This window comes from Gymnoscopelus braueri (assembly GCF_963280865.1).
Source record: "Gymnoscopelus braueri genome assembly, chromosome: 22".
Taxonomy (NCBI): domain Eukaryota; kingdom Metazoa; phylum Chordata; class Actinopteri; order Myctophiformes; family Myctophidae; genus Gymnoscopelus; species Gymnoscopelus braueri.
In genome coordinates, this window is record NC_137624.1 from 38,599,232 (window position 1) to 38,625,508 (window position 26,277).

Sequence of the window (26,277 nt, forward strand, 5' to 3'; positions counted from 1 at the left end):
AATAGCCAAAGAAATCAAAAAATGACACAGATGCGTTCCCGGTCTCAATGGGTTAAAGCACACTGGAAGAATGGGATTCCGCTTGGCGGCGACACAGCAGGTCATTTATAACGCTCTCAAACACCACATGACAAGATGCTCTCCACCCCCCGGCCTTCCTCAGCCAAAATGGATCTATGATTCACTTCAGCACTAAGTAGGAGACAGTAACACTGCAAAAACCCCAGTGCTTCTCAAAGTGGGGTCCGTGAAGGGGTTCCACAGCAGGGAGTCAACAGTAAAATTAATTAATAGCTTTTAGCTTGTAGATCTGACATTTTCAAAAGATCTTGATTTGTTTTACCATTTTGGAATATTTTTTAAAAATATATTTGAACTACGGTACTCAAATCTTGTACAGGGGTCCCTGGCACAAAATATTTTCAAATGGGGGTCCACAGCCAAATACATACTCTTTGACTGCCCTTGACGCGATAACGCGTCAATAGCTACTTTGTCCAGTTGGCCGTTGACGCGTTCGACGCGCTGGACGCGCGTTCATTGTTTAATCTCTGATTGCGCTATGCTGCTTAATATTCAATGTTATTTTCGAGTTCCACTTACTTCACCCACATCTGCATCCGGTTTCATGACCTGGATTCCGTTTCCGGTTTTCGATTTTCGTCCATAATAGGTACACAAACGTTTTTTCACATGGTATAACAGACAAACGGACAGGTTCTCTTCTATAATCTATGGTCTGGGTGACGATCAGTCATCGCCGTCGTGTATCACATCGTAATTTTCGCCGATCAGAGAATCTGTGACGACTTCACATCCGGATTCATGTATTTGACAATTGCACTGGCTGTGAACAGGGCCAGTGAGTGATCAAGCTGATGAAGATGGCTATGTGCTGCTCTCTAGTGGTGGGTGATCGTATGAGTTCAAAAGTCCAACTTGGACAGTTTATATGGAAATTAAGTACCAAAATAACAAAACAAAAAAACACGAAAATTGCTGGCACTGGGGGAGTACTTTATGAAAATACTCTGGCAGTCAAAGAGTTAACTTGGGGGTCCTTGACATGAACAAGTTTGAGAACCACTGGATTTAACCACATGAACCCTAGCATCCCTGTTTTGGGCGTGTCATAATAGGCAAACATTCGGCAAAAACAGGAAAATATTTTGGACCCCTAACAGGTTTGTAACTCTGAGAAGGTACAAATGCACACTCTCAAGAGGGCCCTTGAAACATAAAAAAAGGTTTAAAACCCATTAAAACCGGGACATCATTTTTAGATTTTTGCGTTGGCTATTCAAAAATAGCAGATTTACAAGCTAAGTCACGTACATCTGCTATTTTTTTTGATCATTTTTTGGGGAAAAAAATCTTGAAAGAAGTGTGAGAAGAAGAAGAAGTACTGCGTTAGAGTTTCTGGTTGGCGAAGAAGGCCTTGGCGGCTCCACAGGTGGGGTTGGTGCAGAGCGGGCAGCGCAGGGTCAGCTGGCGAGAGCACGGCTCGTTGGAGGCAAGGTGGTTCTGGACCAGGTCGGCCAACGCCTGCAGGGAACAACAACAACAACACATTAGGACTGTCTGTCACCATTACACATTTTACTTGACGATTAATTGTCACACAAATAATTGCGATTGACGATTTAATCGTGTGTTTGTCGTTGAACACTGGAACATAGTGTATGAAAAAATATATATATCTGTTTGGCTTTTAGGCTTTGAAGTATGCACAGGGCAGACATGACAAAATAACTTATATATACAAAGACATTTGACAGACATGATTCTAAACTTTTATACTTAAAGGGATTGTTGGCAACATTAAGCCTAAATTTGAAAAATATCTATATATATTTTGCATTTTTTCCCCTCTATCAGCCACTATATAATGATGCTGGGGTGTTTTCCTGCATTGAAACACAGTCCTCTTTCTGAAATCGTATTTTCCCTACTGTTTATGTTTGTAGCGGGCCGTAAATTAACGCACGCATGTGCACATCCGTGCGCGTCCGTGTCCGTGTGAACTTTTTACTTTCGGTTTGAAAACGCTCTCAAACTTCGTTTTTGAGGCACATAATTTACTTTTCAGATAGCGTTTGGATAGAATTTAGTTGTTTAACTTCATATATGTGGTCAATTTGTCATGAAAGAGCCTATTTAAAAATAAAAATTCAGAGAACCGGCAGGGGCGGGCAGTTCCGCGAATTGTATCCGAATAAAGTAATCTATATTCGGCATGGCCCGTTTAGAAGTCCCCTTAACTCTATGGAAGTCCTCCCTACGTCACCCCCTGGTGGTCGGGGAAACGAACTGCTGGAGTTTTTTTCTTTGTTTATCTCTGAATCGCCTACAATCCCTTTAAAAAAAACATAAGTGGAAATAGCCGATCGGCTATTTCCACAATTTCTTTTGAAGATATTTTGAAAACACATTAACATTTTTCAACGATTATGCAAAAAATTATTGCGATTAGACGATTATGTAATACTTGTGACAGGCCTAACAACAAGTAGGACTCATGATGATGGATTAAAGCAAAATAAAATCTCATGAAATCTTGTTAGGCCAAGTCCTAATCTGCAATTTGTGAAACGATAGAGACACACGGCCGGAAGCGGAAGGCCTACAAATTCACGCCCACTTTTGACACAGCGCCGCTACTCGAGGTCCGTTAGAACGATGAACTGCAGCTGCCAATGCATTCCCTATGAGAGGCATTGTAAAATACCGTCATTTCACTGGTTAACTACTGAGGCTGTAGCGATTCTTTTTGTGTTCTAATAATCTGTCCCATTTGTTTAATTTGTCCTTTTTAATGGCCCATATCTTTCATCTCGATATGCTACCACCAATATACTATAATATACTCCATCAGTATGTCAAAACCGCTAGCATCGGAGATCTAGAGTTTAAGTGGTCACATGATATATACGTCACGGACGCATCCCTTGAGGTTTTCAATACCCAGAAAACTGGCGAAAGTGTCCGTTTTCAAGATGTTTTGGTCATTATCTCTGGAACAGAAGGTCCAATCTGCTCAGTTCGAAGCTTGTTGGATGCGTGACTTTGAGGACAGTAAGCACACATTGACACCTTTTCGGGTTATTTGTTTTCTTTTAGGGGAGGCGAGATCTTAGTTGGGCAGGCGACCGCCTGCCCTGCCTCTACAGTGGGTACGCCACTGGTCGCCGCTCGGCGCTCGTAAAGACAGCGATGTCACTGAAATGCGACAACTTGTCTGTCTGCTGTCTACCCTCTGCTGTGTTAACATTATAGGTAACTCGTTAAAGTGGCAAATTGAATGTGAAACACATTAACTATTAAGAAAACAAGAAGATATGTTGACAAAGACACTCCAAACATTTGGAAACATATTTTTATTTAAATCAATATCGTCTCCAGTTAATGTAGGAATATTTTAAAAGTAGGCTAACTCTCATATCCTCTCATAGGGAATGCATTGGCAGCTGCAGTTCATCGTTCTAACGGACCTCGAGTAGCGGCGCTGTGTCAAAAGTGGGCGTGAATTTGTAGGCCTTCCGCTTCCGGCCGTGTGTCTCTATATGTACAATTATAATGTTTTGGTTGGCCATACAGCCAACCAGTTTGCAGATTGAGTTTTCAATCGGAAACGTTCGAAAATGTATGAACATTTTTTAAACATGGAAACAATTATGACAATTATGCAAAATAATTGCGATCAGGCGATGATGTAATAGTTGTGACAGGCCTAATCATATTGATCAGAATGATACTCTGTTGCATGCTGACCATAGCCAATCTACAAGCTCACAACCTGTCACGAAGCTTCAAGCTTGCACAAAAACACCTCGAAAGCTATAGTAATAGTGTAACAGTAGTAACACAGTAATCAGTAATAGAGTAAGTAATGTGTGCAGTCAGTAATAGGGTCACAGTAATAGATTAACAGTAGTAATACTGTAGTTGTGTGTGTAATAATCAGTAATGGTGTCAGAGTGTTGATTGATGGGTTTCACAGAGACAACAGAAGCTCAAACCTCACCAGGAAACAATCCCTCAGTAACTACCAACTAATCATCCCCACCATATTGATTCACGCGCACACACACACACACACACACACACACAAGCATAGAATGACGATAGTGTGTGTGTGTGTATGTGAGCCTACACACACACACATATATGCTCACGCTTTCGCGCGCGCACACACACACACACACAGGGTTTGACCAGCCAGTGGGCCAGTCAGTTCAGTTCTACTGTAGTCAGCTCAAAGATTTCCATTGATCTGGAACCTTCCCTTAATAAACTACACACACACACACACAGTCTTACAGTGAAGAAGTGGACCTGTGTGTGTGTGTGTGTGTGTGTGTGTGTGTGTGTGTGTGTGTGTGTGTGTGTGTGTGTGTGTGTGTGTGTGTGTGTGTGTGTGTGTGTGTGTGTGTGTGTGTGTGTGTGTGTGTGTGTGTGTGTGTGTGAGGTTTCAGGGTTGAAAATAAGGGAGAAAGATGGCTGAATGGATGGAGAGAGAGAGAGGAGTGGAGGTAGAGAAGGATGGAGGGATGGAGAGGAGGTAGAGAAGGAGGAGGGATGGATGAACGGACAGAGAAATGGAGGTAGAGAAGGATGGAGGGATGAATGGACAGACAGACAGAGAAATGGAGCAGTGGAGGTATAGAGAAGGATGGAGAAATGGAGGTAGAGAAGGATGGAGGGATGTATAGGAATGGAGGTAGAGAAGGATGGAGGGAGTGCAGGTAGAGAGGGGGGGCTATGCGTTTATTGACAAGCTCCTCCCCCAGGGGTTTACCTACTTCTGAGCAACACATCCACTCGCCTGCAGTGGTGGAAAGTAACGAAGTACATTTACTTAAGTACTGTACTTAAGTACAATTTTGAGGTATTTGTACTTGACTTGAATATTTCTAATTTCCAATACTTTTACTTCTACTCCACTACATCTCAGAGTCAAATATTGTACTTTTACCCCACTACAATTATTTGAAAACTTTAGTTACTAGTTACTTTTCAGATATAAATTATTATATTATGAAAGATACTTTAACCACTCTAGCCGTATTTTATACCTAGACCTTTTATACCTAGGCCGATCTACAAGCTCACAACGCGTCGCATCGCGACGCGTTGTGAGCTTGTAGATCTGCTATTTTCAAATATTTTAGTACTTTTACTTTTGATACTTTAAGTACATTTTGATGCCAATACTTTTGTACTTTTACTCAAGTAAATTTTAAATTCTGGACTTTTACTTGTAACAAAGTATTTCTATAATGCAGTATTGATACTTTTACTTAAGTAAAACATTTGAGTACTTTTTCCACCACTGCAAATAAGTGAACTACAATCAGTATGTTTTATGTCTGTAAGGGGGCGTGTCCACATAGAACACCTTTTTGAGTTGGCAGCACCGGGTCTTCCATGTGTTTCTGGTAAAGACGGGCTGGTGGCTCCACCTATAGGCTCCTAAGTAACCTGACATCGCGTCGAAAGGGGTTCGAATCTCGATCCCGACGGCCTTTGCTGCATGTCACCCCCCATAAACGTACCCCCCCCCCCCCCCCAAATACATGGATAAAGTGGTTAAAATGATTGTGGTGCGGTATTAACTACTTAATTCTTCCACAGAGCCTCCAGCTTGGCCAGGCACTCTAACCAACACAACCGGCCATGTTCACGTTCATGATGCTGCAACAGTGACTCCTACTGGTTGGTCGGGGGAACAGTCATACACTTCTATATGTCCCTTCCCCTTTCTTCCTCATCCTATCTGTGTGTGTGTGTGTGTGTGTGTGTGTGTGTGTGTGTGTGTGTGTGTGTGTGTGTGTGTGTGTGTGTGTGTGTGTGTGTGTGTGTGTGTGTGTGTGTGTGTGTGTGTGTGTGTGTGTGTTACATCATACCCTCATGAAGAGAGGATTCCCGTTCAGTGACTCTGCTCTCCGTATATTCTCCACCCCACACTGGAAAAAAAGAGAGAGAGAGAAACAAAGAAACATTTTTAACACCACAAGGGGGTTTCAAGATTAACTCATTCACTGCCTAGAACGACTAAAACGACTTTTGTCCTTTAAGCCCCCACTGCCAAGAACGACTAAAACGACTTTTAATTTTTCCAAAAAAGAAAAATTCTTTTTTTTATTTTTTTTTATTTTTCTTATTTATTTATTTAATTTTTAACCTAAAGACCAAGGAGATATGATTTGTTGAAGATCTAGACTCCAATTCACTTCCTTGTTAACTTAAAACTTAAACATTTTGTATCTTGGCTCCTGAGTACTTTCTTTTTCTATGAAAAATCTCAGTGACGTCACAGCGCTAGATATAGCCTTCAAACTAGAAGCCTAAGGGTCGTTACAGACGGGGGGCGGTTGACGCGGGCGGTCTCGCTCGGATCAGCGGGGATCATTATTGTTTTGTTCTCCTGCACCTAGCGGGGGAGAAAAAAGCTGACTGAAGCAAATCCAGCTCTTGCCGTCTGCGGGCGTGTGCACAAACGATCACGAGCGTGCGAATTTCACGGGCCCGCGTCCGACTTCTCCGCGCGTCCCAAATAATTGCCGCTTCTCATTGAAAATGAATTTACACAGGCGCATCGGCCGTGCCCCGTCTGTAACGACCCTTAACACATTGAATGCCAATCGCGTAGATCTACGCGAACCTATTTAAAGCCGCAGCGTGCCAATCGCGTAGATCTACGCGAACCGCCGGTTCGCGTTGATTTCACCCCAGGTGCACTTTCGTAATTTTTTTTATCCATTTCCGGTTCCGGTTTGAAAACCGGAAACAGAATTATTTGGGATCCGGTTTTGCCGATCGCGTCTCCTCGCATATCACTGTTTAACGTAAACCGCTCTAAATACAACCATGGAGCTCCGTTTGACACGTGGTTTTCACTGGTCGATGCACAGCTCAATCTTAAGGATTTTAACAAGGTCTATGGCGACGTGAAAAAAACAAAAAAACAACAATAACACGTTGGCACTGGTGAGTACATTATGAGATTAACGTCTGGCATGGAATGTGTTAAGGCGGTTACACACCGGCGAATATGCGAATATATGCAAAATTCTGACTCGTTCCGAATAATTAAAAGAGGCTTTTTTCGCTCCGCGAAACTGGTGTGGAAGCTTGCATTGACTTTATAAGGTTTTTAAAAAAACGTAATATTCGCATGAAAGAAATCGCCCGGTGTGTAAGGACCTTAAGAGTTCAATTGAACACTCTGGACCAGTGTTGATTTTGACAGCAAATTTTTATTTGGTTATAGTCATAGTCTTTTGAATAAAATTCCATTTACTTTTAGTCATATTTTAGTCATCTGAAATGTTTTAGTTTTTGTCTAGTTTTAGTCAACTAAATGTCATAAGATTATAGTCGACTAAATCTACAGTTGATTTAGTCGACTATAATGTATCTTGGCGGTGCCTTGATGGCATCGTAATGCCTGATTTTACATTTGGTTGCATGCTGAAAATAGCAGATCTACAAGCTCACAACGCGTCGCGCTGCGACGCGTTGTGAGCTTGTAGATCTGCTATTTTCAGAGCGCAACACGCGAGTGCTACCAAACATAACATGACTTGTCCCTTAGTTCTACTGGATCTCTTCTCCACTAGATCCCTCACTAACATTTTAGTCTAGTTTTTATTTGTTGACGAAAGTGGCAATATATTTAGTCATAGTTTTAGTCATCATAGCTTAGTTTTTATTTTGTTTTTATTTAGTTTTAGTCAGTGAAAAAAGGTAGTCGACCAACATTTTGAACAGTGTAAGGTCGCTGGTGTGTAACAGGCCGGTGCACTAATCCAGTTTGACTGGACCCTCTGACAGTTATAATGGATAGTTCTACTGTACGTACAGGTTCTACATACGACCACTAATACTGACACAGGAGGGGATGGCAGGGAAGTGGAGTAGACACTGTGTGTGTGTGTGTGTGTGTGTGTGTGTGTGTGTGTGTGTGTGTGTGTGTGTGTGTGTGTGTGTGTGTGTGTGTGTGTGTGTGTGTGTGTGTGTGTGCTCATGTGTGTGCTCATGTGTGTGTGTGCTCATGTGTGTGCGTGTGTACGTGTGTATGCGTGTGTGCGGGTGTGTACTGGCTAGGCACCAGTAGAATTGATCTGTGGTCACCCCCACCGGTGCCTTCAGACTGTCTGACACACAGGCAGACAGACAACCAGACAGACAGACAGGGCACTGGACTGGTGCTGACGCAGCTGGCACACGCGTGCACACCAGTGGTGGAAAAAGTACTCAAATTGGCTACTTAAGTAAAAGTATCAATACTGCAATTAGGGCTGTGAATCGTCTGCTATCTCACGAATCGATTCGATTCCGATTCTTGGGGTCACGATTCCGATTTTTATCGATTTTTTCAAAACAAACGATTCTCGATTCAAAAAATTTTTTTCTTCGATTCAAACGATTCTCGATTCAAAACGATTCTCGATTCAAAACGATTCTCGATTCAAAACGATTCTTGATTCAAAACATAGGATTTCAGGATCTACTCCAATCTGCTGGCATGAGAACAGAGTACATTTATGTAGCTTTTATAATTGTAAAGGTTTTATCAACTGATAATAATGTAAACACACAAAGGTAAATCAAAGATCCTCCAAAAAAAAAAAAAAAAAAAATTGAAAATCGATTTTTTTTAAATGAGAATCGATTCTGAATCGTCCAACAGTAGAATCGCGATTCGTATTCGAATCGATTTTTTCCGACACCCCTAACTGCAATATAGAAATACTCTGTTACAAGTAAAGGAAACGTCCGGAACTCAAAATGTACTTGAGTAAAGAAAGAAAATGTACTCAAAGTAATCATTATGCTGAATGTCCCATTTCAATTTTTCTAATGTATACAAATCTCTTGAAAATAGCAGATCTACAAGCTCACAATGCGTCGCGATGCCACTATTTTCAAATGGCCAAAATGTATATGGCCAAAATGAAGTGATTAATGTGTGTTTTGTAATAATCAAAATCTACTAAGTAACTAAAGTTTTCAGATAATTGTAGTGGAGTAAAAGTATAATATTTGTAGTGGAGAAGAAGTAAAATTATTGGAAATTGGAAATACTCAAATAAAGTGCAAATACCTCAAAATTGTAGTTAAGTACAGTACTTGAGTAAATGTACTTAGTTACTTTACACCACTGGCACACACACACACACACACACACACACACACACACACACACACACACACACACACACAGGCTGACCCCTCACCTCTTCTCCCAGCACCTGACTGTATTCTATGTCCAGTTCGAACAGCGTCTCGATGTGGTCGGACGTGAAGGCGATGGGCACCAGCAGGAGGTTCTTCTTCCCACGCTCACACAGACCCTTGATGACCTCGTCTGTCTGTGGTCCAAGCCATGACATGGGGCCCACCTGGAGGACGCAGGGAGAGGAGAGGAGAGGAAAGGAGAGGAGAGGAGAGGAGAGGAGAGGAGAGGAGAGGAGAGGAGAGGAGAGGAGAGGAGAGATTAAACTTTGCTCTGCAGCAAACATCCTGCACTACACCATCAGAAAGAGAGCACTGCCCCCTTGTGGTGATGTAAAGTAAAACAGCCCTCCAACTAGGAACAGTCCGGTACCACTTGCTATGCATCCCATGTCTATGATGCATTATAAACGTATAATGTATTATAATCTAATCCTCATAATGATTTATAAACATAATCATAACACATTATAAAGCATTCTATATTGAGTATCATGTCATTTTCTCAGACCCTGGGGCTGCTGTACACTCAGCCATTTAAAGGTACAATACGTAAGTTCTATGTCCTCTGCCAAGAGAGGAGGATTTCAATCCGGGTCTCCCGTCCGGGAAACCAAACGTATTGGGCTTATGAGCTTCAGACAGGCCCACCAGCCACCAGGTTCTTAAGTCCTCCATGGAAGAGTATAGGGAGGCCACCTCCAACCACTGCACATGTGTTAGTTATACTGCATTAACATACTCTGTCATAAAGATTGTCTAAAATTACGTTTTATTAACCCATTAAAACCGGAAAAGCATCGGTGTCATTTTAGAGTTTAGCGTTGGCTGTTTAGAAACAGCAGATGTACAAGCTCACAGCGCGACACAAAGTGACGCACTGTTGCTTGTACATCTGCTATTTTTGAACATTTTTTGAAAACTCTTAGATGGGGGGTCCATGGCCAAATATATAAACATTTGGGGGTCCTTGACACGAAAACAATTGAGAACCACTGCTTTAGAAGGCATTTGTAGAAAGGTTATCATCACATGGCAGGTGTTTCACGTATTACTGACTTGGTGAACTGTTTTGTGGTTTTGGTAATCAATAGAGCTTCGTGTTAACCACTTAAGCCAGTGGTTTTCAACCAGTGGTCCGAGGACCACCAGTGGTTCTTGAGGGAGTACCAGGGGGTCCCCAGCAAAATTAGTTAACATAGCGTTACGTTTTTTTATTCAAATCTTTGCTTCTGGGGGTCCATGGCACAAAACATTTCCAGATGGTGGTCCGCGGCCAAATGTATATCAATTTAGGGGTCCTTGGCATGAAAAAGGTTGAAAACCACTTACTTAAACCATTAATATATACTTTGGATATTCGAAAATAGCAGATACACAAGCTCATCTTATATAAAATAGCGATTACACAAGAAGCTCACTGAGTTTGCACTTATTTTATCCATGGCATGAAAGCTCCTATATTGTTATTTATTATTCAGGAACACAATGACAGTTATCCCTATTTTCAGTGGTAGATTTTCATTGAGGTGCCATGTCTATCAACAACCACTAGATGGCACCGTGAGACAACCTATAACTTGATCAACATGGTTGTGTCTGTGGACCTTAACCCATTAATACCTGGAACGCATCTGTGTCACTTTAGATGTCTTTGGCTATTCAAAAATAGCAGATATACAAGCTCATAGCGCGGCACCGAGTGCCGCGTTATGAACTTGTAGATCTGCTATTTTTGAAAAATCGTGAAAACATTTTTTTTAGATTTTTTTCCAAAAACTGTTAGGATTTAGATTTTTTTTAAAGAATCGCTTAATGTCCCCACAAGTATATAGTAGAATTTGAGAAATAGACGTTGTGAGGACCATTTTCCTGGTCCTCACAAGAGAGATGGTTGTTTTATGGTTGTAAAAATAGGCGTTTAGAGATACATTTACTATTAGAAAATGATTCGGGTGGGGTTAGGATTAGGATCAGACATTTAGAGGTTAGGTTTAGGGGTTGGAATTAGAGTCAAACGTGATTTACACTTAGTTGCTTGCCAGTGTCACGCACCGACAAATAGCTGATCTATAAGCTCACAACGCGTCCCAGCGCAACGCGTTGTGAGCTTGTAGATCTGCTATTTTTCGGCTTTACAGTTTAAAAATGTCAAAATGTATTTAAAATGGTTGATGCCGCGCTATGAGCTTGTAGATCTGCTATTTTTGAATAGCCAAACAAACTACAAAAGACGGTTAAAATGGTTGTGACACTACAGTATATTAACTCATTTTGCTGGGGACCCCCTGGTGCGCCTCCAAGGACCCCTGGGGGTCCCCGGACCCCCAACTTTGAGAACCAATATGGGATAGAGAGAGAGAACTCTTACCTTAGACTGCCAGACCAGCCGGTAGGGGTTGCAGTGTCCTAGTCTCTCCATCACTCTCTGTACTGTGGCTCCCACTTCCTGAGGGTAGGGGTCTCCTCTGTTCACCACCTATAGTAACACACATGCACAGTAACACAATCTTTTAAATAAAAATGCTACTCAAGCATCTACTAGTCTAACTGTTGTAGTAAGGCAACATTCACAAAGGTAATTCAAAGTGCTTTACATAAGGCATAAAAGTGCATTCAAGAGCATATAAAATGCATTAAACCCATTTAGACCTGGGGCCGATTAAAAAAAAAACACCTTCTAAATCCTAACCCAAGTCTTCAGAAAATGTTCAATTTTTTATCTTTAAAAATAATTGTTTTAATCCTGTTGCTATATACACAGAAACATCTAAAAATGACATCACCGATGCTTTCCCGGTTTTAAAGGTATAACAACGTATAGGCTTTCCTGGTCTTACTGGGTTAAAGAGAAATAAAGAATAAAATAGCATAAAAATAAATCTGTATTCATCAGCGGTAACATTTATTTCTAGTAGTTGATGTTACTTACAGCCATGGGTAACGAGTGTGCAGAGAACAGAATGACCACCTCGTCTCTCTTGTCCTCTGGGAACTTCAGCAGCTCATTGCGGACATGATCTGCAAAACACTAAATATACAATATACTCAATGTATACATGTCCTATAAACAGGGCTCACACACATTTTCAACAATGAATTTTCAAAACTTTCCTGTAACGTTTCCAAAGTATTTTACCCCATTTCCAGGCCTATAGCAACGGACCAATAATGAGGCTCTTAACACATGTGTGCCATCAATGCCCCCAGAACAGACTCGAGCAAAGGTGTCACATGACAAACATAACAGATCTACGTCTACGTATCACGGTGCACCGTTTTGTTAGCTTGTAGATCTACTATTTTTGTCACGTGACGTCCTGTATACATTAGGCCACACGTATTTCACGTAATGCTTGACATGTTTTTTATGAACAAAATCAATAGTCAAAAACTATGTAAATTACATCCAAACATTTTCCAAAACATTCAATTAATTCCAAACATTTTCCAGGCCTGGTAAACTGTTTTTTTTTTTATTTCAACATATTTCCATGAATTTCATGAATGTGGGAACCCTGTATAAAACACTCAGCCTGATCTCCAGAGATTACCGTAACATTGCACGGAACGAGTGCACTTCATTCCGTGGATAGCCGCCTCGGAACTCCCGAATTGCGTGCATATGTACGGCGAGTCCCACGGTGGGCGTAACCAGTCGCAACCCGGAAAAACCCGGAAGCAGAGCAGTCCCCACAAAAAAAATTACGATTCTGTGCCTATCGGTACATAACTCAAACGGCGCTGAGTAGGCACAGGCGAACGTCCCACCGTTCAGGACGGCAACTCGGTCGCCTTAGCTCCCTCTGTGGTCCTTCACGGGGTGACAGTTCGCCTGTGACTGCGCGCCTCCGAAATGGTTTTGTCACAAAGGGAGCGCCGTACATATGCACGCAATTCGGGAGTTCCGTGGCGGCTATCCACGGAATGAAGTGCACTCGTTCCGTGCAATGTTACGGTAATCTCTGGAGATCGGGTTGAAAACACTACACACTGTTTTTGCCCTCGCTTGTTAAATTGTGTGTATACTGTAGTTCCACGTGCCAGAGCCTCCTCTCTCCCCCAGTCCCGGCAGAGTAGTTCCGGAGAAGCGGACCGAGGGGCCCTGTCTTGCCCTAAGAGGACTGACCATGGGTAGCTACTGGGACGTAAGTCGGGGCTTGATCAACCCCGGACTGGGTCACCTGGGCGAGGGTGTGTGTTGTTGCGAGACCCGAAACACCCGTCAACCCTACGCTAAAACACTGATGATACGTCCCACGTGCATCCATGTGATGTTTTTCTTTATAGTTTGTATTAGTAGAGTAAAGGAGAGATGGCTCTGGAACTATAGTAGTACAAAATGTACTAGTGTACAGTGTACTATATTACCTATTTAGACCTGAGGCACACGTACTTTAATTAAGTCTGATTTAGCTCAAACCAAGAAGTAAACAATGGCTGCTCTGGGCTATAAATAACAGGCTCGAGGCTAGGCGGTTACCATGACTACCAGCCTTAGTTGTCGTCTATCTCGTTAAGTTACTACTGATCAATCACTGCTGCTGAGTTCTTTAAGCATCACAGAATGTTCTCTCTAAAACCGAGTGCCACGCTAGGAGCTTGTAGATCTGCTATTTTTGAAAAATCTTGAAAATGTGTGCAAATTTTCTAATCTTTTTTTTAACACATTGGGTGCCAGAATTTTATAACATGCCGGGAATTTTATTGGGTGCCGGGAATCTCACCGTTAAGCTCCATTGTGCTGTTTAAAGCTGTAGACTCCGTGACGAGCGATCCATGAAAAAAAAAGCATGCCTCCATTTTACCCGATGGTCCTGGCTAACGGCTGGAACGATAACATCTTTCACGCGAGTAACAATGGCGGAGCGATCGCGGATGCAAAATTAGTTGTTTTCCCCAGCGTAAAAGGTGTCAGAGTTATAGGGGTTTTAGAGAAGGAAATAGAACGGAAGCGGAAGGGGAGCCACATAAACTGTGTGTGTGTATGTGTGCGTGTGTGCGTGTGTGCGTGTGTGCGTGTGTGCCTCACCTCCACCAGTAGGGGGTGTGTGGGCCAACGGTCGATGACACTCCAGCGCATCTTCGGCCGGTCGCCTCGTTCTTTGTAGTAGCGATAGATGGCGTTCAAGCTGCTGCCTGTTTAAAACAACAAAGACACACAACTATTAATCTACAGTACAGTACTGTACACAGGCACGTGTGTGTGTGTGTGTGTGTGTGTGTGTGTGTGTGTGTGTGTGTGTGTGTGTGTGTGTGTGTGTGTGTGTGTGTGTGTGTGTGTGTGTGTGCGTTATATTTGTATACTCTAAACACAGTGGTACAGTGGTTATGACCTGTAGTGGAGCAGCTGTACTGCGGGTACTGTGTGAACGCCACCGCTCGCTCTATCCCGTCTCTCTCCATGGCCTCGATGGCATCTTCCGTCAACGGATTCACGTACCGGAAACCTATATAGAACTTATGAGGGGCTGAGGGCACAGAGAGAGGGAGAGAGAGAGAGACGGAGAAAGAGACAGACAGACAGACAGACAAAAGTATAAGACATACATAGGCAACTGGCGGCCCGGGGGCCAGATGCGGCCCCCACCCTCACTTAATGCGGCCCGCGGTTAAAGGTAGGGTAAGTGATATTTTTTGGTTAAAACAAAAAGTATTTTGTTAAAAGGTTAAAATACTATATTCTGATAGTAATCATTGCTTTAGAGTGTTTGTTCAGTAACAGATGTCTCCCCGTCACTCCAGCTCTTTAATAAACAGAAAATACATTTTTCGGTAGGTGTCAAAATCTCAGCCAATCAGGAGAAAGTACCCATTTTTAAGCTTAATTTGTATAGTGTTCCAGTTCCAATTTTGCCTGCTCATTTCTTAGTGTCATCACTTCCAATTCCACTTGTTTAATCTGTATCCTGATTGAGTTCTCTATCCTGATTGGATAAAATTGGAAATGAAACTGAAACTGAAACAAAAATGCATTTTCTGTTTAATAAAGAGCTGGAGAGACAAGGAGACTCCTAATACTGAACAAACACTCTATAGCAATGAATACTATCAGAATATAGAGCTATTTAACACTTATTTTAACCAAAGCAAATCCCTTACCCTACCTTTAATATCAGAATACTGATATATTATTGATTTCAGCAATTCCAAACATGACCCGCTTTAATTACTTCAGTCTATAAGTAGCTTAAATAAGTATTAAAAGTATTTTTTATGTCCAATGTATTTGCATTTAAATTCATAAAGTTAACATAATTATAACTAAATGCATTTGATATTAAAAAAAAAAAAAACTTTTCAGGATGCCAATTCAAAAATAGCAAAAAGAAATCTGGATTCCAATTCAAAAATGGCAAAAGTAGCAGATCTACAAGCTCAAAACGCATGGCACTGCGACGCGTTTTGAGCTTGTAGATCGGCTACTTTTGCTACTTTTGTGTAAAGGAATGGTGAAGTACGGCATTAATTTGCATTGCAATGTGGCCCTCTGGAGTGAGTGTGGAAATATAGTAGCCCTCTCCATCCTCAAAGTTGTGGAAATGAGTGCAATGGAGACACTTCTGTAGCCTACTGATTTAAAAAAAAAGATATTGCAGCTGATCTGTCCAGACAGACAGACACACACACACACAGACCCTCCTCATAGATGGCTAGGCTGTTGCAGAGCCACGCCACAAAGAGTGTGCATTAATTCATGATGCAAGAAGAACCCAGACAAAAGGTGTTTGTTTGTTGAGTTTGGTGGTCCTGGATGATAAGAGTTTTCTGACTCACATTTTGTGTTATCAGCGACACGTATCGAGGGTGTGTTGCAAGACACTCCTCGACATGTCACTATCAGCTGCTCTCACACACCCCTGGTGTTCCCCAGAACGGAGGCTGAGAACCACTGCTGTGGCACAGAGAGCTCCACTGACACCAATACCAGTTAAATGTATTGCTAACAATGAAAGTAAAATCACTGAAGCCAATACTAATGAGATTGACTGAAACAGGGGTTATAAACAGTATATCACAAACACTCCCGGTTGAAGACGGTATCAATGAAATCCACTGAGAGGGGAAAGGCAGGTTAGAGTTAAGTGGTTGTCTGGGAAACAGAGTGGTCAGAGGTCTAGGAAAAAGCACTAATGCAGTCTACTTTAAACAGCATTTGCAGCGGGTTTCAAACTCCCCCAACATTTCTGAAACCGTATGCATACATACTGTGTTCCACACTCACTATTCATTAGCAGTGGACATGGGCTAAGTGGGCTAAATCAACTGAAAAAGAATCAGTAATTCTCACAATTTCTGTGAGCATGTATATCTGCAATTTTTTTTAATAGCCAACGCTAAAATATGAAATGCTTTCCCGGGTTTTAATGGGCTAAAGGAGGCTCTGTTAAAGAGGACACATGGAATAGAATACACAGTCCCGTCCCATAAAACGTTTACCGCTCTAAATGAAACACTCGATGAGGAGACTGTAAAAGATCTCTGCAAAAGCTTAAATCAACCGTCCCAAAGCTGTTTCTAACCACAGAAACATGGATGGCAACTGTAAATTATGCCATGGATGCGTGGATTTGTTTTGCCCTGGATTCCACGAGACACAGTGGTTTCAACATGCTCTCGCAAAGGAAGTGATAGTTCCGGTAAAAAAAAAAAAATCTCTGCACGACGAACAGTGATCCTCTTTGTGTTTACCAACCGTCTGACAAGCGATATTGTATATAAATGTTCCGTGGCCAGTTGGGGAGGTGGGAAAGACGTGCATTTTTGACAAAAGATGCTGTTTTCAGCGTGCCTGCGGCAAGGAAAGTAAGTTACCTCACGAGTGAATCGTTTTTCCTCTGGGGATCGGACACAGATCGTGTTTGTGTCTACACACGATGCATCGATGGATCATTATAGATCAAACTTTTCTGTGACCAGTTGAAGGTTATAAAACACGAAAATCTCTGGCAGTGGGTGAGTTTATTAATGCAGTGAAAGAGTTAACAACTTGAGCGTTTTTTTTTTTTTTTTTTTTGTAGAGATGCTGTCTGCTGGAGTGTATTACCTGATTCCGGACACATGTCGTCCAGCAGTTTGACCATGCCTTCCCCTTGCATGGAGGTCCAGTGTTTAATGGGAGATCCTCCTCCGATCCTACTGTACTGCTCCTGGATTTTAGGGGTCCGCCGTTTGGCTATTAACGGGCCCAGCGTCCTGCCAACAACAGGTAAAAGACATGAAATTAGAAAAAAAAAACGTTACCATCTTTGAAATAGGCTGCCCATTTGATTTGTATATGGACACTTGTTTTACATCCAAACTTATGAAATATCAGCCTTTGGTGGAACGTATTATGGCCTTGGGATGGGATATAACTGTCTGGGCCACGTTCACAAACCTTGTGCTCCGTGGCCTGACATTGGGAGGATTGCAAAAGACAAAAGCAAAAGAAACTGTCCAAATACTGTTCTGTCTCAGCTATCATGGGCAGTCTGTCTATCTGGAGAAGACCATGTTTCATATATCCCTGAGTAGCTAAGAGGGGGGGGGAAAAGGAGGAGGAAAAAATAATCTGTCAAATGTCTGTATATAGTAGTATGTCATCAATGTTTTTTCCTCAGTGTGTTTAATAAGCATATGCAGCACTGCAGTCGTATCTGGTTTGACCGTAATGTAACCTGTGTGTGTGTGTGTGTGTGTGTGTGTGTGTGTGTGTGTGTGTGTGTGTGTGTGTGTGTGTGTGTGTGTGTGTGTGTGTGTGTGTGTGTGTGTGTGTGTGTGTGTGTGTGTGTGTGTGTGTGTGTGTGTGTGTGTGTGTGTGTGTGTGTGTGTGTGTACATACTTCTGCACAGGAAGTTTCATCAGGTCTGTGTCCGAGAAGAGACGAAGCAGGAAGTCATGAACGTCTTCCAGCTTCTCTGGTCCTCCCATGTTCAGCATCAGGATGCCTGTCTTAGGTCTCCTATAGACACACACATAACATGTTCAGCATCAGGATGCCTGTCTTAGGTCTCCTATAGACACACACATAACATGTTCAGCATCAGGATGCCTGTCTTAGGTCTCCTATAGACACACACATAACATGTTCAGCATCAGGATGCCTGTCTTAGGTCTCCTATAGACACACATAACATGTTCAGCATCAGGATGCCTGTCTTAGGTCTCCTATAGACACACACATAACATGTTCAGCATCAGGATGCCTGTCTTAGGTCTCCTATAGACACACATAACATGTTCAGCATCAGGATGCCTGTCTTAGGTCTCCTATAGACACACACATAACATGTTCAGCATCAGGATGCCTGTCTTAGGTCTCCTACAGACACACATAACATGTTCAGCATCAGAATGTCTGATACAAATGCCTTCTAAATCAGTAGTTCTCAAACCTCTTTCGTGTCAAGGACCCCCAAAATGATATGTATTTGGCCGCACGGACCCCCAACTGAATTTTTTTTGTGCCAGGGTCCCCCAGTAGAGAACATTTGTAATTCAAAATTATTCAACTCTTTTTAAAAGAAATAGCAGATATACAAGCTCGAGCTTGTATATCTGCTATTTTTGAGAACCACTGTTCTAAACCACTGTTATAAATCCTGAGTTTTCTGATAAACGTATGTTGCTATATATATACAGTATATATATATATATAAAATCTAAAATGACACAGATGCTGCCGCCAGACTTCTGACTGGCACCCGTAGGTGGGACCATGTCACCCCCATGTACAGGCCTCCATTAGCTGCCAGTCAGATTTAGAACAGATTTTAAAAATGCTTTTATTTGTTTTTAAAGCACTAAATGGACTAGCACCACCCTACAGTTCCAAACACCCGGTTAAAAGCAAAAGGGTGACCAAGCTTTTTTCCGTGGCTGGCCCAAAACTCTGGAACAGCCTTCCATCTACTGTTAGGTTTGCCCCCTCCCCCCCCCTCCCTGGACACCTTCAAATCTCGACTCAAAAAACACACCTCTTCTCCCTAGCATTTGATCCACCCTCGCCTGCACCCCTTTATATGGAGGCAATGTCACTGACTGAAAGATTAACTCACAAAGATCCCACATTTCTGGAGGAATTTGCCATCTCATTGCAGCACATTCACTGGGCTTTTCATTTTGAAACGGCAGATAACTCAAATGAAAGAACTCTTCTGATGGTGGCTGAGAAATGCAGGTGGTTAGATGAATCTACACAGTCTCATTTTGTTACCCCCGTCTCATGAGGACATCAGACAGACATTAGGAACACCGAGAGGGAGACGATGTAGAAGAGACAGACGGTAGAAAAGCTGAGAGGGAGTGTAGGGGAGACAAATAGTAGCAAAGATGAGAGGGAGACTTCCACATAGGTTTATGATTCAGTATAACTGGAATGCTGGGAAGGGGAGTCTTACCAATCAAACATAGTGGATAAAAATTTTGAGTCTTTCTCAGAAGGAAAGGGGCCTGGATCGCATGCTTTCAGGGTACATTATACATATATTTAGACAGCAGGAGAGAGCCTGATCCATCTTGGTGAATACCATCTTGTCTAAAAAGCTGTGGCCTGTTCCAAGTGAAGTTGTTTTGGCATGGCAAATGCCCCAAGACCAGAAGTAAACAAGACTTTTTTTGGTGTTATCCTTTTAGCCCAAATGTCTGACTGTACCGTGTGCCGTTTGCATTTCTGTCTAATAAAGTATTCAATCAATCAATCAATCAATCAATCTCATAATGCGCTTGACAAATGTTGCTCGTCATTTTTGCCAAAACTTGCCAAAAGCGTCTCGTCTTTAAATTAGCAGGACAAGCTGCTGTTAATTGGCATGATCACATTGGCACTCCTAAATCTGACACAGCGCCTGTTATTCATTTTAATAACTGCCACTGCGTTGCTTACATCAAACTGTACCAAGGTCAGTCAAGCTCTTGGGTGTTTGATACTACTTATGTTTTTTTTGTTGGTTTCTCTTCTGAGCATGCGTGTGTGTGTTTGTGTCCATCCATGCGTATACACAGTATGTGCGTGTGTGTGTGTGTACATGTGTCCGTGTGTGTGTATGTACATGTGCGTGCATGCGTGTGAACAATACATACCTGTTTTCCTGTGCTTCTGGAGCAGCAGGCTGGGCTAAGGCAGCAGCTGCTGCAGTGGACTGTCGTCTACATAGACTGGTCCTCGTCCTACCGACTGAAGAGGAGACAAACACACACAAGGATAACACATTAACACAGTAGTGCTCAAACTTTTTCGTGCCTACTACCCCCAAATTGATTATGTGCCTTTATCTAATTAGTTATTATATAGTAATGATTATTTATCAAACATATCATTGTATGAATATCTTGTGGGAGGGGGTTATCCCACAATATCGATATTCAAGTATTTGGTAGAAAGAAATATCAGGATATTTGATCACGTGTGTCCATATTGCAAAGTCCTACGTTCAAACTGGTACACCTGGGGAGTATCCCCCACCCAGTGGTGGAAAGTAACTAAGTACATTTACTCAAGTACTGTACTAAAGTACACTTTTGAGGATTTTTTACTTTACTGGAGTATTTCCCATTTTCAATACTTTTACTTCTACTCCACTACATCTCAGAGGCAAATATTGTACTTTTACATACATTTAGGCCATTTGAAAATAGCCGATCTACAAGGTCGCAATGCGTCGCAAAAGATTTAAAAAAAAATGTTTACTTGTGAAATGGGACATTCTGCAAAATGAGTACTTTCTACTTTTGGTACTTTAAGTACATTTTCATACCAATACTTTTGTACTTTTACTCAAGTAAACTTTGAATTACGGACTTTTACTTGTAACAGAGTATGTCTACTTTGCACTATTGATACTTTTACCTAAGTTAAACAATGGAGTACTTTTTCCACCACTGATCACCCACCCTATGGCCCCGTGGCAGGAGTAACAGGACATAAGACTTCTCTGAGGACACTGCTCTTTTCAGAGAAGTACTCCTGGGAGCTGGCTACTCTTCTGTTGGTTTAACAACAAGTCGTCCCACTGGAACAACCACACCTTGCTAAAGCCACCTCAACACAACAGTAGTTAATTGAGGACATGATTGTGTTTCTGTGTGCAGTCTTGTTGCCCCCCTGTCTTACAGACATACTAATGTGTAATAATAACATCAATAATTTTTTTAGACATGCACCTGCTTGAGTTTGCCACCAAGTCAAAGTCCCTCTCACTTAGACCGAGGGTTGCATTGTGTAAAAGAGAGAACATTAAAGGAAACTTGCCATTTAAAGTGTTTATATAGGCTGTTTATGTAATTATAACACAGAAAACGAACCAAGGGTCATTTTGGTCGTGAGCCTGAGCCATGCAGTACCCCCACGCCGCCGCTGGGTGTCACCCCAGTGCGATAATTATGCAAGTGGAGAAATGTGAAATTGTGTAACGGGGCCAAAAGAAACCCCTAAAAACAACCCAAAATGTCTCTTATGCTCTCTTTTAAACCTTTTAAACAAAAAACAAACGTTGAAACCTTAAATACACGGCCCTTCACGTTTAGTGACGACACAATTAAACAAGTACGGGAGGTTATAAGCCTTTTATGTAACGTTTTGTACCGTCCTCTACAGTCGAACACACTGACTGTTGCTACATAAACGTCCGCTGGCACTAGCCATGGTTAACGACGCTCGTCTGTCACAAGCGTCATGGCGCAACTTGTTCCTGGTTTTGGCACTTTCTCCATTTACAACCTGTTCATCTAACATACACGTTCAGATTTCAAATATAAAGTGCTGACCCCACGGCCACGGATGTAACAAGTTGAAACGGGTTGGTCTAAGTACTCGTATCTTCCGTATTGTTCAATAAAAAGAATTTCAATCCGATCGGCGGTTATTTTCTCATAGAGTTGTAACGTATCGGAGTGCAATACACCTACCAACCGGTAGGGTCGCGTAGTTGAAAGCATATGAAGGACATTTTTAGAAAATGGCCACCGATCGGATTAAAATGCTTTTTATTGAACAATACGGAAGATACTGGTACTTATACCCAAGCGTTTCAACTTGTTACATCCGTGGCCGTGGGGTAAGCACTTTATATTTGAAATATGAACGTTTAAGTAGATGTAAGGGTTGTAAATGGAGAAAGTGACAAAACCAGGTTGAAGTTCCGCCATGACTGTCACGATATGACAGTCATGTTTCAGAGGGCTACGCTGGCACGTGCATGTTTACAGTTAAAGGTTAGTGATTAATCGAGACGAATAGCCGAAAAATGGTAGATCGATCTACAAGCTCTCGACGCGTTGTGAGCTTATAGATCTTCTCATTTTCGGGAGATTTTTTTGCGACGATTTCTGGCTATTTACGATTAAGTCTAAAATGACACAGTGTAGTGTAGTGTAGTGTAGTGCAGACTTACACATAATAAGTCGAGTGGCTTGGCCCAGGACCGCCATACTGCTGCCGATGCTCCTCTGATACATCTATCTAGGGTCACAGACACAACATCAAAGGAAGAGGCTTTTGGGGAGGAATGACACTAAAATGTCACTGAATTCCTTCAACCAACACAAATGTGTGTGTGTGGTTCTGCTGTCTGTTTTGGTTGCTTGCTGGAATGGGAGTTTGGCTGACGTAATCTAGCGATTCCGTATACGTCACGGATCGACACGCCCCCATTCAGCCCCTACGACACGCCCACCGTGCCCTCACTCACAAAAAGTCTAACCTCGCGTCACCAGTCTTTCCACCTCGGAGGAAAAGGTCTGGTGACGCGAGGTTAATACTGACTCACTCACAAGAAGTCTGCAGATTTTATTTGTATTGTCACAATTTAAAACACTGACACACACAAATATTGAGTGCTGCGTAATAAGAGCAAGCTTTTGCCTGTATGTTATACAGTATGTGTGACTGTGCAAAGAGGTTATTGTTTGTTTCATTGTTGTTGTGTTGTTTTGTTTGTTTGTTTGTTTGATTCTCTCTCTCTCTCTCTCTCTCTCTCTCTCTCTCTCTCTCTCAATTCAATTCAATTCAATTCAATTCAATTCAATTCAATTCAATTCAATTCAATTCAATTCAATTCAATTCAATCCAGTTCAGTTCAGTTCAGTTCAGTCAACATAAAATATATGAACAATTAAAGATAATAGCCCTACTGTAATAGATAATGTGCAAACAGAGCGTGGTAACATTGCAACACTGTAATATAGTAGGTAAACTTAACGTAATCATACAAACAGAAAAAAAAGTGCTTTAGCTTAGCTGTCAAAGAAAATAAAAGAAAAACTGTATCTATCTGCCCCCCCCCCCCCCTCTCTCTCTCGCTCCTTCTCTCTTCATTATCTTGTTTCTGTGTTCACAGATAGATTATCTGGAGGACACAGTCTGTACTTTAGGCTGGTTTATTGATGTTCATGAATGTAACGTGCATTTTGTTTCCTACTGTTTGATTGAGAAACAGAAAATTACTCAGGATAAAAAAATAGCCCATGAAGTTAATACTGTATAAACCAAAATAGGCTATTTTACCAAATAATATACGTTTATAGCATTCAGCTGTATGAAGTATGAAGTAACTTGGATGACAAAATGTGACATACATTGTTTTTTGTTTGTTTGTTTTCACTTACAACATAATTTAAAGATGATACTCAAAGCCTGGCATTCTCCGGGAATGTTTACATCAATATGGAATATACACATCTATTACAAATAAAACATTAATAGACATGTCATACAGATGGAAAAAACAACAACAAAACACCAATATGGACATTATAACAAAGAAAATAAATTAAAAAAAGGCATATCGCAACAATAAAAGTCATAGGCACAAAAAGTAAACCTCTGGGGAAAATATTGAGTAATTAGGCAGACCATAAGGAAAGTATTTGGTGGAGAAGAGAAGCGATTTCAGAACTTTCTTGAATTGTTGAGAAGACAACTCCAGTAAATGTAATGGCAGAGAATTCCATATTCTATCTAGACCCTACACGTAACCAATATTAAACCAGACCACAATGATCCCAGGGAACAAACAGGCCCTTTAAAAAAAATAAACCATGTTTTAAACAACATACTACAATGTTGTACATAGGTTTATTGTGTTATTAAAGTAGGCCTACTACCTGACTTCACTGTCAGCAATGCATTTTTATTTCAGTGCAAAACCAGTTTAGCAGCATTGTGTGTCTTTTATGCAACATATTCTAACTGATCAGACTTGTTTAATGAAGCATATTTATATGCATAAGATTGAACGCTTCTCCTACGCTCTCTCCCTCTCAGCTTTTCATTGCAGAATCAATGCAAAGACTTTTAGGGCAGTACTTCATATGGGGAAGGTGATAGATTCGTGCAGCTGGCCTATAGCCTATATTACATTTTGATTTCCCTAGACGTATGAGATCTCAGATTGTCTGGCTAAACGAGACTAATCTACAGTTGATTTTTGAACTGTTTGGTTGCTACTATATATGTCTATGAAATTAACTCAAGGACCCCAACGGAAACAAGTCCGCAAGGACTTTTTTGGCCGGACCTTTTAGACAAAAGCATTATAAATGTAACTGTGTTTTTTTACATTCTTTTGCCTAATAAAAATTTCAATCAATCAATCAATCGCCCCTGATCTATCTCCCTCTCAGCTGTCCTACTGTCAGTCTGTCTCTGTCCTATACCGTCTCCCTCAGCTGTCCTGCTGTTTGTCTCTCCGACATTGTCTCCCCCTCAGCTCTCTTAAATAAACATAAAATAGGGCAGAGTGATCTCAGTCTCAGTCAGTGTAGTGTAGTAATAGTTGCTCAAGAGCTGTCAAGAGCTGTCAAGCAACATTTGAGTTAAACTGTGTTCTCTTCCTTGAGCTGAATTACAGTACAATAGTACAAGGAAATAGACAAGTTAAAAGGAACAAGGAAGCTATTTAACAACAAATACATTTCTGCATGGGTATGTATGTGCATGGACATACAGACTACAGTACACACATGTATACAAAAGGAAATACCAAGAATGAATGAATTAGTTTATTTCGGTCATTAAGCCATGTACAGAGTTTGTCATTTAACATTTCCAAGGAAGAAAAAATAATAATAAAATTCATGGACCGAAAAGGTGTAGGCTGAAGCCGTAGCTTATAGTGCCTACCCTTATGATATTATAAAACAAACAATAACCAAACATCAATCAATACTCAAAACAAAACAAAACAAAGACAAAGACAACATTTGTCTTTTCATCTACAAAAAATAATGGTTTATAATTCTTTTTTATATTTATCTACAATATTATCTTTAAACATTTTCTTGAATTTATGTATCGAACTGCATTTCTTTAGGTCATTTTCACAAAGAAGACAATGAGGAACCAGTTGGATATCCTTTGTGACCAGCAGGGAGGAGTGATCTAAGTGCCTAAGATGATAGTGCTTACCTGACTGTTGGCTGTCTTTTCATATTGTTGAACTGATGATCGGCTGATTCGTTAACCAGATCCAAAGCCACTGTGAGAATATGATTTAGGCTGTGTAAACCAACTATTGATGAATCCGATGCTTGGCTCTCTGAAAGGAGTTAATGTCTCTCTGGGTCGCTGATCGAAAATGTATATTGAAATATTTAGGGGTTACCCGAAAGATCTGTGTCATCACTTTTGCAAGGTAAATTTGCTGGTGCTTGTACTTTAATGGTTTGTGTGGAACAAATTAACAGTGGTGGAAAGTAACTGCCGTAAGTACATTTACCAAGCACTGTACTCAAGTACAATTTTCTACTCCAATCCATCTCAAAGGCAAATATTGTACTTTTACTCCAATTACTTGAAAACATTAGTTACTAGTTACTTTGTAGATTTGGATTACAAAACCACTTCAGACCTATATTTTGGCAATTTGAAAATGACAAGCTGACAGTGAATTGTTTTACCAGGAGGGTGAAACACACATGGATTAAAGCAAAATAAAATCTCACGACTGAAAATGTTTGTATGACCGAGTCCTACTGTGCGATTTGTGAAACGGTATGAAAGGAGACAAAATATACAAAATAATTTACTATGGGAAACAAAGAGCCTACATGAGTACG

At 41.3% G+C, this 26,277-nt stretch overlaps 1 protein-coding gene across 1 annotated transcript; it reads right to left on the bottom strand.

Moving 5' to 3' along the window:
- fech (ferrochelatase) lies at positions 1 to 22,802 on the bottom strand. The gene is made up of 11 exons (XM_080420032.1): positions 22,614 to 22,802; positions 20,305 to 20,398; positions 18,065 to 18,184; positions 17,288 to 17,436; positions 14,577 to 14,711; positions 14,273 to 14,379; positions 12,173 to 12,271; positions 11,612 to 11,719; positions 9,243 to 9,407; positions 5,907 to 5,966; positions 1 to 1,545 (listed from the first exon to the last, which is right to left on the bottom strand). The coding sequence occupies exons 1-11, from the start codon at positions 22,675 to 22,677 to the stop codon at positions 1,411 to 1,413; spliced, it is 1,236 nt and encodes a 411-aa protein (XP_080276158.1). The 5' UTR covers positions 22,678 to 22,802; the 3' UTR covers positions 1 to 1,410.
- Between the last annotated feature and the right edge of the window lie 3,475 nt (positions 22,803 to 26,277).

Excerpts from the sequence above, each read along its gene's own strand:
- fech (XM_080420032.1), bottom strand. The coding sequence starts at position 22,677 with ATGTATCAGAGGAGCATCGGCAGCAGTATGGCGGTCCTGGGCCAAGCC. Across the intron at positions 18,185-20,304 it reads CCAGAAGCACAGGAAAACAG|GAGACCTAAGACAGGCATCC; the intron begins GTATGTATTGTT and ends GTGTGTCTATAG. Across the intron at positions 17,437-18,064 it reads ATGAAACTTCCTGTGCAGAA|GACGCTGGGCCCGTTAATAG; the intron begins GTATGTACACAC and ends TGTTGTTGGCAG.